The 15,150-nt window shown below is 48.8% G+C and overlaps 1 protein-coding gene across 2 annotated transcripts; it reads right to left on the minus strand.

Annotated features, from left to right (window-relative positions):
* Positions 1 to 330: 330 nt before the first annotated feature.
* On the minus strand, positions 331 to 3,493 carry Kazald1 (Kazal type serine peptidase inhibitor domain 1). Of its 2 annotated transcripts, none has more exons than XM_052184947.1 (5): positions 3,348 to 3,492; positions 2,361 to 2,910; positions 1,145 to 1,305; positions 915 to 1,062; positions 331 to 734 (listed from the first exon to the last, which is right to left on the minus strand). In XM_052184947.1, the coding sequence occupies exons 2-5, from the start codon at positions 2,890 to 2,892 to the stop codon at positions 640 to 642; spliced, it is 936 nt and encodes a 311-aa protein (XP_052040907.1). In that variant the 5' UTR covers positions 2,893 to 2,910; positions 3,348 to 3,492; the 3' UTR covers positions 331 to 639. The 2 variants fall into 2 exon arrangements, with proteins under 2 accessions (XP_052040907.1, XP_052040917.1); XM_052184957.1 differs by having other exon boundaries at positions 680 to 734; positions 920 to 1,062; positions 3,348 to 3,493.
* Positions 3,494 to 15,150: the final 11,657 nt, after the last annotated feature.

The raw sequence follows: 15,150 nt of genomic DNA on the forward strand, positions 1-15,150 counted from the left end.
CACTCTGCCTGGAGAGGAGACAAGAATGAGGGCTGGAGATACCAGCGGGGGGGGGGGAATGGGGGTGGGGGGATGGGGGTGGAGGGTGGAGGGGGCTTTGGATGGGGGCTGGGATAACTTCTTCCTCTCTCCAGTCAGATTGCTGTAGGCTCCCTCACTAGAGGACAGGAGAGGGCAGTATAGGCCCTAGTGAAGCTTTCTCACACACACACACACACACACACACACACACACACACACACACAACAGGCCTTCCTTTAGGGCCTGCAATCACTAGAAGCCAGAGTCTGTTAGGTGCGCATCTGTAAGAATTGTCCGCAGCAGTGTGGCTTGGTTTGTTTATAATTTTTTTATTGGTGCCCACTGTGTCTAGTTGTACGCTAGGTGGCTTTTGTCCCCTAGAAGGAATAAAGCATGGAGCTGCCCCACCCGTCTCCCTGTACTGAACTAAATCAGTTCCGCTGCACTCATCTCTACCGCAGAAGCTTCTGGAAGATGAGTTTTGAGGAACGGTGAACTAAGGCTACACTGAGCGTTAAACTCCATGAAAGGACACTGCTCGCCCTTTCCAGCCTTTCTCAACAGCAGGGGTGCGGTGCTAGAGCCACACACCCACACCGGCAAACCAGAGATCTGGAACTAGTAGTAGTCCTCCATCTCTTCACTCTCTGCCTCCTCCTCAGGAACCAAACTCCAGGATTGCAGCTGGGAGAATCCTGTGGCGTTCAGCTGGTCTGCAAACATATACAATAAAGGAAAAGGGTCAAGGAAGAGACTTGGTGTGTGGGAAGGCGTGTGTGTGTGTGTGTGTGTGTGTGTGTGTGTACAAGTCACATGCAGAATGTTCCTTACAGGCATTCAAGGGTCCTAATGCACCCCATCTTCCTGGTGCTCAGAGCTTGGGGCTCCCTTACCTAGCGTGAGCACTGTGAGGGTAGCAGAAGCTTCGACTTGGCCCAAAGCGTTGCGGGCAAGGCAGCGGTAGGTGCCCTCATCACTCGGGCGCAAAGTCTGAATCTGTAGCCAGCCAGTCACCTCAAACTTCTGAGGTCCACCCCTAAACTGGAGACAGATGTGCTGTCAGCAAGGTCATCTGGAGAAAGTCCTGGGTTTTCCGGGAGCGTGCCCTGCTCGCTGCCCCTACCTGCACAGAGATGTGGGGGTCGTCCCCGGGCAACTGGACGGCCAAGCCGTCTTTCCTCCACTCAATCGAGGCCATGGGGTAGGCAAACACCTCACAGCCGAAGATCACATCCTGTCCAGTCACATTCCAGATATTGTGAGGCTGCGACAGGATCTGGGGCTCTGGGGCAGGGGGATGGAAATATGAGACTTGACAACAGGAAGCTGTATCCAGCTCAGCATGGACACAATTTACAAATTAATGTGGACACGTCTGGAGCAGGACACAGAGCATGCCAAAATCAACACGCATCTGCAAATCAAATATGCCACAAGCCGGGCTACATGCAGGTGCAGAGGCACACAAGGGCACAAAAGCAAATCCAGAGGCGCACAGGCGCACAGAGCAGTATACATTACACAGAGCCATGGCGCAGCTGGATAACCGACTGTGCTCTGTCCTGGACTGCTCCGCTGCCCTCATTCTACCCGAGGGCCCCTTTCCTGCGGGCCATGTAACCAACACCTCCCTCTCCCCTTCCCCTTTCTCTAACTAGGCCCAGTTCCCAAAGGTTTGAAAAGCAGCCACATTCCAAATGTGACACGATCTGGGCCCTGAGAGGGAGGAGGTGGGTCTAGCACGGAGGAGGCCGGGGGAACCTGAAACCACCTTGTTGCACGGCAGAAAACAGAAAACTGTTGGGAGCCCCCTGCTAGTGCGTTTGCTTCCGCTGCAACTCCAGCCCAGCCAGACCAGAGTAGGTAAAAGCTGAGGAAGTGAGGGTGGCCAAAGAAAACCTCAAGCATGGACATCCCCAACCCCAACCCAAAGGATGAGGACAAGAGAGGCGAGAAGCCATCTTCCCCTCTCTAATTCCTAAATGTGAGAGAAAACGGATAGGCGGGAGCCGGGGTTAACAGGGTGCATCTCACAGGACTCCCTCGGCCTGGGCTTCAGCAGTCTGGGCAAAGACGTAGGGGGTCCTTTCAGTTCTGACCCAGCTATTGGCTATGTGCCTGTTCCTTGGAAGGGCCGGTCCCTGCAAGTCTGGATAGGGCTCTCAGGCAGCCCAAACCTGCCAACAAATCTCAACCTGCATTTTAGTCGGCAGTCTTTAAGGCTCTTGGTCTCTCCCATCTATCCATTCTGCTGACCATAGACCAAGGCTGTCGGGGATCCGGGAGCAGTGCCTTTGGGAAGCCAGGGTCCTGGTACTAAGAGCCCTGAGCTTGCGTACCGGATTCGCAGGGCCCCGGATGCACCACAGTGAGGTTAGCGTCTGGCCGAGCGCGGGCGGCCTCCTGCAGGCGGCAGATCTGCGGGTAGGTACGGCCGTCGGAACCGCACTGCGGACGCTGCGAGCGGCAGACACACAGCGGCTCCGGCACCTCTCCTCGGCTCAGGTCACCGCCCGCGTCCAGCCTGCACTCGAGCTGCTCGCCGCAGCGCCCGTAGAAGTTAGCGCTGGGGTCCAGATCGCAGAGCTGGCCCTCCAGGTTGGCGCATTCCCAGCAGCAGTCGCACGCATCCCGCACCTGGCCTGCTAGGCAGCCCCGCGGCGCAGCGCACTCTTCTGGCCGGCAGGGAGCACAACCCTCGCCCTCGGCTAGCAGCCTCAGCCAGCCTCGCCGCAGGTAATCTGGGCCTGTGGACGGCCTCGCGCTAACGGGTAGCTGGGTCCACACCACCAGCAATAATAGTAGTAGCAAAGGCAGAGCCGAGGTAGGTTCAGCATGGTTAGCTGGAAGCCCTGTGAACACTCGGGGCATCAGCGCGTAGGTGGCACCCTGCCAGAAGAGGGAAGCCAGGTCTGGAGGTCAGAGATAAAGTCAAGGCAGAAAGCCCAGCCTCACTGCTCCCTGTATAAAAGCTTGATTCGAACACTGACCTCTCTTCTCCTAGCCTGGAGCCAACCAGAAGCCCTAACAAAATGGCCTGGGGTAATGCCAGTTGGTAATGTAATTTATTACGCTGGTCTTGGGGACTAGGGAGTAAAGAAACAGTGTCTCGGGTATGATCGCTAACACCCATGCACTGCACATATGCACGCACCCATACACACATACGCGTATACACACATGCATACATACATGCACACACACCAGCACCACCTCCAGAAACCACCCAACTTTGATGCACCTTTGCCCCAGAGATGGATAAAACTACACCTGATGTAAAAACTTCAGGTGGGGGCGATGGTGCTGGGGGCATCCCAGCGACTCACCTAGTGCCTTGGACTAGGCCCTTAACAGCTGTGATTTCCAATCCTAAAGAACCGGTAGGGGAACGAAAAAGGTCGCATGCACGGCCAGCCAGACCCGCAGGCCACCTCTGCTTCTGTCGGGGGATGGGGGGGGGATCGCTGGCAGCCCAGACTTAAGATTCAAAGAGAAGCCTCCGCCCCTTCTCCCCGCCCCTAGATGCCGAATACCCGCCTTCTTCCCAGGCCCTGAGGCCGATAATTTTATCCAGTCTCACAAGGACCCTCCTGGGCCTTCACTTCAACCCTAGGCCAAAGTCACAATGAGTGTACGGAGCCGCCATAACCAGACTCCGCAGCTGGGAAAGCAAAGCTATGAGAAGAGGGTAGGGATGGGATGACCGAGGAGCTCAAACTGTTGGCTGAACCCCAGGTCCTGTCTCATCTGATTTAGTTCCGAAGAGCGGCAAACAGCTGCAATATAGAAAGAAAGAAGGGGTTCTAGTGCTAAGAAATTTTACTTAATGTAAAATTTACTTCAACAGTATGGGCGTTTCTGGACGGCAAGCTCGGGACCAGCTTCCTCTGGGCACGGTTTGCAGCTGTGCTCACCCAGTCTGTCCACTGGGGCGCAGACTAAACGTTTCCAGCTGCCATCCACATCTGGCTATCTCCCTCCCACTATAGGGCAGGTGCTCGAACCGGCGGAAGAGCCTGGTGATTAGAGGTCGGAACTGACTAGCGGCCTGCTGCGGCCGGCGGGTGACTCCCCGTGGGGCGTCTCTGGAGTCCGGATTACAGGTTGCAAATTCGAGCATGTCGGGGCCAAAAGTGTTCAGTCTGGAGACCTCCACCAACGCCACGGTGGCACTTTGGGCTAGGGGCAGGAAGCAAAGCATCCCCGAAGGCCCGCCCACCATCCTGAGAATGGCAGGCCCCGCCCCTGCCGGCCCCTAAACAGCTTCCAGAAACCGCAATCCAAGATCCTTAAGAAGAAGAGGAGGAACAGGAGGAAACCTAGTTTTCAGGCTAGGGAGGGGAGGGGCTTATATAGGCCACGCCCAGTATGCATCATAGACTCTGACTGCGCGTGCGCCAGCGGCCCGCGGTGGCTTAGTTTTCCAGGGCGACCGGTAGTACCACAGACTGCGCAGTTCTGACTTTGGCCGAGCCCTCCTCAAAGGAGCGCTCAGTTAGCAGAGACGCTGCTCCTGGCCAGAGGGGTTCTAACGATATGGACGAGAGCTGTCCCAAACTCCGAGGAGACAGGAAGCTAATTTCACGCGAGGTTTCAGGACTGTCGCGAGAATCAGAACGGCGAGCTAGACGTTTAAAAGGAAAAGCCCGCGGCTTTTAAGCCAGGAAAGAACAGGCAGATACTGATGGCGGTGCTAGGCAACCTCTTGATGCGAGGACAAATAAACTGTTGGCCTGAGAGCAGAAGTGAACCGAGGTTTGCAGGATGTTCTGGAAAAAGCGCGAGGAAGGCTTGCCTTTTGGAGGAATGGAGACCCTCTAGAGGAGTTCCCTAGCTGTGACTGATAGCGAGCCTGGGGACGACGATCGTCGCCCGAGGTCGAGTGGGAGCTGTCCAGGTCTAAATGAGGACCTGTGAACTTCCAGACCTAGGGGCCACTGTCAAAATCCCCAGCATCAGGCTCCTAGACATCCCTTCCAAATTAGTCGCTGCCTGGGTTTACTTTTAGTCTTTGCTATACTTCGCGCCTCTAGTAGGAATCACGACTAATTCACCACTATATTGTACGTCTCTGTACCCCCGCTACTGGCTGCTAAGTAAGTTCTTGGGAAGCGTTTGTGCATTAAAAGTGAAAGTCCCTGTTGAATCTTCTGTCACTAATGAGAGGCTAGGGATTAAATCGACGGAGGACGAGCGCCCTCTGGTGGGTTTGCAGCAGCTGAGATTAGTGTCTATACTAGGGATCCACTGTAACTTTGAAAAAGTTCTTATAGTAGTCTTGCGTTGCTGGTGATTAAACCCGGGACTTTTATAGTTAAGCCAGAACTGTGTCTCCGAGCTGTATCTCCAGCCCTATAATAATATTCTAGAAGGGAGTTTGTTCGCATAAGACAATTTGAAAGCCTAGCTACTCGTGTTTCCCTGTGAACATCTGGCACTTTATTTGTTGAAGCTCTAAAACATGTTAAGCAGCAATCGCGAGCATCAGAAAGAGAAAAGGAGTTACTTACACTTTAAAACGTTGACATGGTTTGACAAGCTTCCTATTGTTGAGCCAAAGGAAATTAGTTCTAGTCCAGATGATGTGGTTACCAGCAGGCAGCATCCTTTGCATATCAGTGATTCAGGTGAGATTCAGATGAAGTCCTGATAGTTAAAAACTATTTTTCTAAAATAGTTATCACTGTGTTGTCTATATGGTGTGGTGTGGTGTGTGTGTGTGTGTGTGTGTGTGTGTGTGTGTGTTTGTGTGTAGGCACATTGGTGTTAAAGTTCGGGATGATTTTCAGGACTCAGATCATCTCCCTCCATCTTGAAGTCATCATCAGACTTGCAGTGCAAGCACCCTTACCTGATGAACCATCTTGCTGCTCCTGAATCTTTTTTCAACATTAATCTATTTGTGTGCACGCACGTGTTTTGGTGCATTGTACACACTATGTGCACATGAATAGAGGTCAGAGAGCAACTTGTGGGAGTCTGTTCCACCCTGTGAGCCCTAGGAATTGAATCAGGCCATCATGGTCGGTGCAAATGTCCTGCCTTTGAGCCCTCTCTCCAAACCCTTAACTTTTTTTTTTTAATGTGCATTGGTGTTTAGTGTGCCTGTGTGAGCATATCAGATCCCCTGGAACTGGAGTTACAGACAGTTGTGAGCTGCCATATGGGTGCTGGGAATGGAACCCAGGTCCTCTGGAAGAGCAACTGGTGCTCTTAACCACTGAGCCATCTCTCTAGTCCCCCCTTTAATTAAATATGGTGGAAGGCAGGAGTGGTGATACATGCCTGTAATCCCAGAACTCAGGAGGTATAGGCAGGAGAATCAGAAGTTCAAGGTCATCTATAGGGACCTAGGGAGTTTAAGGCCAGATGGGCTACACAATGCCCTGTCTCCACACATCAAACAACAGGAAAAACCCTTAGGATGACTGGAAAGGAAGGACTCTATAGCCTCTACGTCATAAACTTTGGTTTGGCACAGTTGTGGAGTCTAGTGGGTTATCATTTTAAGGAGGAAATGAAACCCATGGTCCACAGTGACAAAATGGATATAGATGAACTCTTCTTCCTATGAATATTAGAATCAATTAAGTCAGAAAGGCTCAAGACCGATAATTAAGACAAAATGCTTTATATTGGCCTACTATGATGAATAGATGTTCTCATTAAAGTAGAAAATAAGATTAAGATAAGTATATAGATACCACGACTGTATAAAGTTGTATCATAAATATCAGTAAACACTCTGAGAGAATTTGGAATGAGCTTGAGTGTAATGCTCACTATCCTTTATTCTGTAAAATTATTTTCATAATGAAAGAGTAGAGGCCAATCTCCCATACCGCCCAAAGTAATGAATAGAGACTATTTTTTAGGTAAATTAGAATGTTGAAATAAATATAGAAAGCAGGGTCAGCAAGACAGGAAGATAAATATTGTAATTTATCTATAAGTAATGCTACAAAATGGAACTAGACTAGCCAGGAACTTGCTTCTGGAATACCTAGATACTCAGGCAAGCTGAATGGATTTCAAGACGTCCTAGACAGACACCAGGCCAACAGTTTCTTTATCTTCTTCCTCCTCGGGGCAGTTTCTTTCTCTCACCCACACCCGACCTTCAATAGCTCTTCTGCTTCTGACCACCTGGTAACCAATCGTAAGAATAAAGTTAAAAGGGATATTTAAAGTAGTCTACATTTCCTTAAGGTTACAGTTACTATGTGTAAGTGCTGTCTGTCTGTCTGTACAGATGAGTAGTGGAAGCCAAAGAACAACTCTGGGGAGTTGGTTTCCTTTGTCCTGCCATCAGGTGTGGGGACTGAACTCAGCATGCCAGGCTTGTCCAGCAAGTGCTTTCCCCGCTGGGCGTCTCGCCAGCCCGCCCTCCTGCATCTGCTGTTCTAGCTCCCTTGTTCTCTTTCAACAGGATCTCACTGTGTAGGCCCGGATGACTTGGAACCTGCCATGTAGAATAGGCTTGCCTCAAACTCATAGATGACGACAACTTATTCCATAATGCACCCTTTATCCCTAGCACTGAAAATTAGATTCTCTAAGTCCCTGAAAGGGAAGAGGCCGTCTTCCTGAAAGCCCTACCAAGACCACACGGGCCAGTAAGAAATCTTTTTCTCCATATATGTTTGTTAACAGTCCTACCTCCATCCTTTTCTCTTATGATATAATAAAGTCTGGCCCTTTTCCCCTGGCTGTGAGCACACAGGCTAGTCAATCCTGGAGTTATGGTAAAAGACCATTAACCATCAGGTAGCCTTCCTCAAAGAGTCTCGAAGCCAAAATGTCCCCAAATAGAGGGACACTTTCATGTTGGCCATGAATAAAGAGCTTGCTCCCTCGGATGCGCACAGGTTCTACACGTGTGCTTCTTTTACAGCATGGCATCTATACATCAAGAGTACCACAAAGGCCGGGCAGCGGTGGCGCACACCTTTAATCCCAGCATTTGGGAGGCAGAGGCAGGCGGATTTCTGAGTTCGAGGCCAGCCTGGTCTACAGTGTGAGTTCCAGGACAGCCAGGGCTACACAGAGAGACCCTGTCTTGAAAAACAGAAAGAAAGAAAGAAGAAAGAAAGGAAGGAAGGAAGGAAGGAAGGAAGGAAGAAAAAAGAGAGAAGAAAGAAAAAGAAAGAAAGAAGAGTAGCAGAAAGGACTGGCTCCGTGACCAGGCTCTATGAGGATATAGAGAAATGCCCTCAGGCCAGGCCACCTCAGCAGAAGCTCTAAGACTGGCCCACAGGGTCCTCCAAGCCCAGGAGGGGTTGAAAATGGTGGCAAAAGACCATGATAGGGTGACAGACTCAGGTGACAGGTGACAGTGGCCAACAAGAAACATAAAGAATGCTGGGTCCATAATTCCCTCATTCAAAAAACATACATTCATATATACATATTAATATATATGGGACTAATGTTGGTTTCTGAGGAGAATTGGGGCATAAGTTACCACGCAAGCTTCCCTGGCACTGCCCAGCTTGCTGAAACAAAAGTCCCTGCAAACTGTACTCAGAACAACTCCAAACAGGAAAAGGCGTGTGCTTTCTCAAGGGCTAAGGAGAACTGGTCATGTCCTCTATGGATTGTAGGTAGCCGAAGCCATGGAGACTCCTGATCCTTACAGCTTACTATAACTGTTACACTAACCAAGCACTCCCAGAAGTTTGTAAACCTTACATAGAATTATTCTCAGCCTCACAAACCCCAGTGTTACTTTGTACCTTTTCTGTCCTGGTGCAGGATTTTCCATGTCCAATCATATTAGGGCAGTGGAAAGTGTGATTGGACAGGAGAAGGGAGGCGGGGCTAGGAGTTGGGAGGACAGAGGTCGCAGGCAGAGAAGGGCAAGTACTGAGATAGCTTCAGACTTGGACCCATGTGGCATTTACTAGCCATAAATAAGTTTTTAATATGGTTAGAAATATTGGGTTAAGACTTTTATCATTATCAATTGGCTCTTAAATTACTTTATTGGCCTCTTGTAATATTATTGTGATATTATTTATACATAAATTAAGCGTTAGAGTTTTGATGTATTTGGTTACTGGAATGTGGGTCTGCCAATGGCAGAGAGGTCACACAGCTGGGATGCTGTGGGAGCTAGCAAGGAGTGACTAGCTAGGCAGTGGTGAGAACACCCCAAGAAGGACCCCCACCGGGGTCATGGTGTTCCGGCCCGGCAGGGCGGGAGAGATAGTGAGATCATTTTTTTAATATTTCCAGCAGCACTGTTTATTTTCCCAAAGGTAAGACATAGGAAGGGAGGTAACAAGGAGGCAAGCAGAACGATGCTCAGCAAAACTGCTTGCTGTGTCCCCTGATCATTATCGTCCAAGTGAGGAACATGTAACCTCACATCAACGTTGTGCTCACAAAGAGAGCAGAACTGCCAGGCTTTGAAAAGGGGACTAAAGCCTCCTGGGATCTGGGGCTTGATCTGCAGTCACATCTCTCTCTACAGACTTCAAAGGCAAGATGGACAGACAAGAGACAAGGCTGCTGTGGCCTAGATCTAGCGCTTGCGGAGCTAAGCTCCTTCAAGCCCAGCCACCAGCCAGTGGGGCCTCGCCTGTGGACTGGGTGGAGCCAAAGAGGCCCCAACGTCTAGGAAGGGTCTCTTAGGAAAAGTTATTTTGACTTAGATTCCTTGGGGCTACAAAGGTTATTCAGTGATTCCACACTTGGGGCCCTCACAGAGTACCAGAGCAGGTTCACAGTCCTCCTATCCAACCACTCACAGTTCCCTGCGAATCCACCCTGGGAATCGAATGCCCCCTTCTGGCCTCCATGGACAACTGCATTCAGACACATGCATGTGAATAAAATTAAGTCTGTAGTTGATGAGGTGGCTGATTGGTTAAGAGCACTGACTGCTCTTCTGAAGATCCTGAGTTCAAATCCCAGCAACCACATGGTAGCTCACAACCATCCATAATGAGATCTGATGCCTTCTTCTGATGTGTCTGAGGATAGCTACAGTGTACTTAGATATAATAATAAATAAATCTTTTTCCATAGGAAAAAAAAAAGGTCTAGGCTACCAGAATTTGCTGGTAACTGTCACTTATCTAGATTGTTTCTTTGGAAAATATTGGGGTGAATTCAGCCTTCAGACACTGAATTGGTCATTGTTTTCTTAAAATATATCTTTGTGTGCCTTACTTTTATTTCATTTGCATTGGTATTTCACCTGAGTGTATGTATGAGGGTGTGGTATCCCCTGAAGTTGGGGTTACAGATTGAGAACCATCACATTCGTGCTGGAAAATGAACCCAGGTCTTCTGGAAAGATAGCCAGTGCTCTTAACTGCTGAGCCATCTCTTCAGCCCCTGGCACTGTCTTTAAAGTTTTCCCTTAACTACTAAACATAGAGAAATGTATATAAAAACCCAGAATTTGGGGTCAGAATTGTCAGGTTAAGATATTTAGAGATCTCTCTCTCTTTTTAAAAGATTGATTGATTGGTTGATTGATTGATTAATTTAATGTGTGTATGCCATCACTGTCTTCAGACACACCAGAAAAGGGCATTGGATTCCATTACAGAGAGCTGTGAGCCACTGTGTGGTTGCTGGGATTTGAACTCAGGGCCTCTGGAAGAATAGTCAGTGCTCTTAACCACTGAGTCATCTCTCCAGCCCCTGCAGATCTCTTAAAGGGAATTTCCAGCTATTGTGGAGCTAGGGAGAAAGAAAAATTAGAGCTGACACCTAAGTCACTGACGCTGCCCAATTGTTTTAAGGGTAAACAACAAACAAAAATAGAGAATTGATCCTATCCAGCAACAGCAAAAGCGAGTCCTAGGGGTATAGGAAGATAGCTCTGTTGGTAAATTGCTTTTTGCAAAAAACCGAGAAGATCTGAATTAAATCCCCAGCATCAAGAAAAAGGTCAGGCATGATGGATCTCCCAGGACTCTCTGGTTATCCAGCTCTGTCTAACTGGCAAGCACTAAGTCCCATGGAGAGATTCTATCTAGAGTGGGGAGGGCAGGCAGCAAAGAGAAAAGAAAGGATAGCTCTTGCGAAATAATACCTGATCCACATGTGTACTTCCTGACCTACAAATCCGAGTGAATACTGTGTGCTCTTTTGGATAAAGCTGGCCTTCTCTAGCCTGCTGCGATCTCTTCCTGGCCTGCTTCCCTCATTTAAGATTCCTGCCTGCCCCTGTAGCCTTGCTGTTGTATTCCTTGGGCTAGATGTTTCCCTCTGCTATAACTCTGCAATGGTAATAATAGGTTTCACTTAGCAAATAGTTCATGGGGCCAAGCACAATGTTAACAAATTACATATGTTAGCTTGTCTCGGACTTGTTAAAAAAAAAAAAAAAAAGCAACTGCAAGCTAAGATTGCTAGCTTAACTTTTTAGATGCAAACTGAGGTCCAGATCTCTGGATAAGTTTGCCCAATGTCAGCACTGGCTAGAGACCAACCTAGGTAAGACTTGATCTTGGAACTGCCCGAGTCTAAGACGTGATTCTCAGCACGTCACTATCCTGATATTACTTGTCAGCCTGCAGCTGGAATTGAATCAAAACTGCAGTACATTTTAAATTTTTATTTTCGTTTGATGTTGTTGTCTGTGTGGTCTTAGCTATCTGGGGTGGGGGTTACTCTGTAGACCAGGCTAGCCTCAAACTGCATTTGCCTTCAAAGATTTGGAACTAAAGGCACGAACCACCACTCTGTATTATACTGCAATACATTTTAAATACATATTTATTATGTGTACTGTGTGTCTGTGTGTGGGTATGTGTGTGTGAATGCAGTTACCACAGAAGCCAGAGATGTTGGATTCCTCGGAGCTGGAGTTATAGACAGTTACGGGCCTGCTGGTGTGAGGGCTGGGAACCCAACTTTGGTCCTCTGGAAGAGCAGCAATACTCTCAGCCTCCGAGCCGTCTCCGCAGCCCAGAGTGGATGTTTATAAGACTCTCAACTGCCCTGCTGCGGAGATGCAGGGATGCATGAGCCCAGGTCAGCCATCCTCAACCTGTGGGTAGCGAACCTTCGGGGGTCAAACAACCCTTTCAGAGGTCACCAAAGACCATCTGAAAACAGAGATATTACATTGTGATTTGTAGCAAAATTACATAAAGTAGGAACAAAATAACTTTATGGTTGGGGGGTCACCGCCACAGGAGGAACTGTTTTAAAAGGTCCCGGCATTAGGGGGGCGGAGAACCGCTGGCTCGGAAGATAAAAAATAAAAAAGAAGGAAGGTGATAAGAAACTTTGTGAATCAGTTTTCTCAGCATTGAGCCTAAGGTGCTTCAGGACCGGAACCAAGAGAGGTCAGGGTGTAACTCAGTGGTATAGTTGCCTCAAGGCCTTGGATTTTGATCCTCAGAACCACAAAATTTTCAAAAAAGAAAAAAAATGTAGGTAGGGTAAACAGTATTCTTATCTGGAGATGGGCCTGGGATACAGGCCTCTAATCCAGCTAGATTCTTCTCCAGGTGGGCTCAGCTTTTTCACAGGAAAAATAGATGATTGGAGTCTTCCCTCGGCACCCCAAGACCTAAGGAAGTCAACAATTTCCTTTGGTTGGGAAGCAAAAGGAACGAAGGACTTGCCCAGAGGACCCCTGGACAAGTCCCGAGGCTGCCCGTCAGGTGGGTGGCTCGTAGGACCAATCTGATCCTTTTCTGGCATCCTGCGTCAAAGGTTGGCAGCACAGGCAGGCGGGAAAGCCCGCACAGGAGCTCTAGTTGCAAGCCAGGCGGTGCGCCCCCTTTCCACCTGCGTTAGGGCACCCCACGGGGGGGGGGGCGGGGTGTGAGAAGGAGGGAGTCCAAGTCGGGTCGGATTCCCAGCCAGCTCCCACCTCACAGGAGGCGGCCCATTATCCGGCGTCGTTAAAGAGCAATTAGATGGAAATTAAGCCGAGAACAAGTATTGATTATCTCATTAAGGCCCGGGGAGCCGGCTCTGTCGGAGTGAATTTACCGCTGCTCACCCCATTATCTGCAAGGTGAAAGCCTGCGGTCATCCACGTCCAGAGAAGTATCGATCTTGTCCCAAATCTGTTCCTGACCCTCTTTTATGGAATAAGTAGGTTCTAGAGAGATGACACCAGGGGCGTGATGAGAGGGAGAGTAACAGTGGGCGTGGACACCCACCCCATACACTCCTTAGCAGGGTCTCTTTAGTTCTCAGTTTCTCCTTGATAGTTCTGCGGGTCTGGGCAGCGACAGGTCACAAACTGCTAGACAGATGTCCTAGGCATTACATCCAACGGAGAGAAACCAGAGCTGAGGCAGGCTGGCTGGCTTGCCATTTATTTATTTGTTTGTTTGTTTACCTGATCTTCCTTGGTGTCTTTCTTTCTTTATTGCCTGATCTTCCTTGGTTTCCTGCATTTATTTATTTATTTATTGCCTGATCTTCTTTGGTTTCCTGCATTTATTTATTTATTTATTTATTTGTTGACCTGATTGTCCTTGTTTTCCCTGACTAACCTCCAACTTTTTGTTTTGTTTTGTTTTGTTTTGTTTTTGAGACAGGGTTTCTCTGTGTAGCCCTGGCTGTCCTGGAACTCACTCTGTAGACCAGGCTGACCTCGAACTCAGAAATCTGCCTGCCTCTGCCTCCCAGAGTGCTGGGATTACAGGCATGCGCCTGCAAACTTCTTGTTTTAAGTCATTCTCCTGCCTCATCTGGTAATGTAGACACTGGCTACCAGTGCCTGAGTCTTAGTAGAATTTTCTCTTAATACAAAATACAAGGCATTTCTGGTTCCCCAAATCCTAACCTGGGAGAGGGGAGGGGGGAAAGGCTTAGTTCTTGGTGCTGATCATGGCCAAAGGACACGTGGGAACTGCCTACAGACTCCCCACGGCTTTCTAAAATCAGAAGAAGAAAAAAAAAAGTGTTGGGAGATAAAGTTATTTTTAAACTGCCTGTGGGCCTTAGGCAAGGTCGGGTGATTTTATAGGGCTGGAGGAGTCCTGAGGCTCTTGGCCTTGGACACCATACAGTCTGTCTAAGTGCCTAGGACTCCTTCTTGCTGGCACTGAGATGCAGCAATGCACTTTCAAGAGCTACTGGCCTTGCAGAAGAGAAGATACAGAACTGATAATAAGAAATAATAAGAGAAATAATAAGAAATAATAAGAAATAAGAGGAGAGATGGCTGGAGAGACGGCTCAGTGGCTAAAAGTACTCGTTGCTCTCCCAAAGGACCAAGTTCAGTTCTCAGCACCCACATGGGGTACCTCTCAACCTCTTGTAACTTCAGTTTCAGGGGGCCCCACTCCCTCTACTGACCCCTACACAGGAAGACATCCAAATACATACATTAAAAAGTATATCTTTTGGTTGGGTGACAGCAGTGCATGCCTTTAATCCCAGCACAGGGGAGGTAGAGGCAGGCAGATTTCTGTGAGTTCAAGGCCAGCCTGGTCTACAAAGCAAGCCAGGGCTACACAAACAGGGGTGGGGGTGGGAGTGGACTGGGGGGGGGTAAATTTTTTAAACAAAGGTGACTTTTAAAAAGAAACACTAAATTATCATCCCAATGTGAATCATAAGCCTGCAGGTGCTGTGAGTGTCGGGCGTGCGTGCGTGTGTGCGTGCGTGCGTGCGTGCACAGGAAGCAGATGCTCAGACAAACAGCCCATGCAACACCCAGTTTCTGATGGCACATGGTATGCAAAACCACTTTCCCTCCCACCCAAACTCCCAGTCTAGTCGAGGAGACAGACACCAAAGCTCTAATGGCGCAAATACAGTATCTATGATGAAAACCTGTGAGAGTGATTGTTAGAAATCCTATGGTCAGTTCATGGTTTAAGATTTGAGTATCTAGAAGAACTGAGGAAGTGTTTGAAGAGAGTGTTTGAAGAGAGTCCCAGAGGGGTAGTCTTCATAGCTGGCCCACATCCCCATCTTTCCTCTCCCCTGCTCCAACAATGTCTTTCTGGGTTTGTTTGTTTTGGGTTTTTTTGTTTTGGGTTTTGGTTTTTTGGGTTTTTTTTTTTAATTTGTTTTTTTTTCCGAGACAGGGTTTCTCTGTGTAGCCCTGGCTGTCCTGGAACTCACTCTGTAGACCAGGCTGGCCTCGAACTCAGAAATTCGCCTGCCTCTGCCTCCCAGAGTGCTGGGATTACA

The sequence above is a fragment of the Apodemus sylvaticus genome, chromosome 1, assembly GCF_947179515.1.
Source record: "Apodemus sylvaticus chromosome 1, mApoSyl1.1, whole genome shotgun sequence".
NCBI lineage: Eukaryota > Metazoa > Chordata > Mammalia > Rodentia > Muridae > Apodemus > Apodemus sylvaticus.

Excerpts from the sequence above, each read along its gene's own strand:
- Kazald1 (XM_052184947.1), bottom strand. The coding sequence starts at position 2,892 with ATGCCCCGAGTGTTCACAGGGCTTCCAGCTAACCATGCTGAACCTACC. Across the intron at positions 1,063-1,144 it reads ACCCCCACATCTCTGTGCAG|TTTAGGGGTGGACCTCAGAA; the intron begins GTAGGGGCAGCG and ends ATCTGTCTCCAG. Across the intron at positions 735-914 it reads CCTCACAGTGCTCACGCTAG|ACCAGCTGAACGCCACAGGA; the intron begins GTAAGGGAGCCC and ends ATATGTTTGCAG.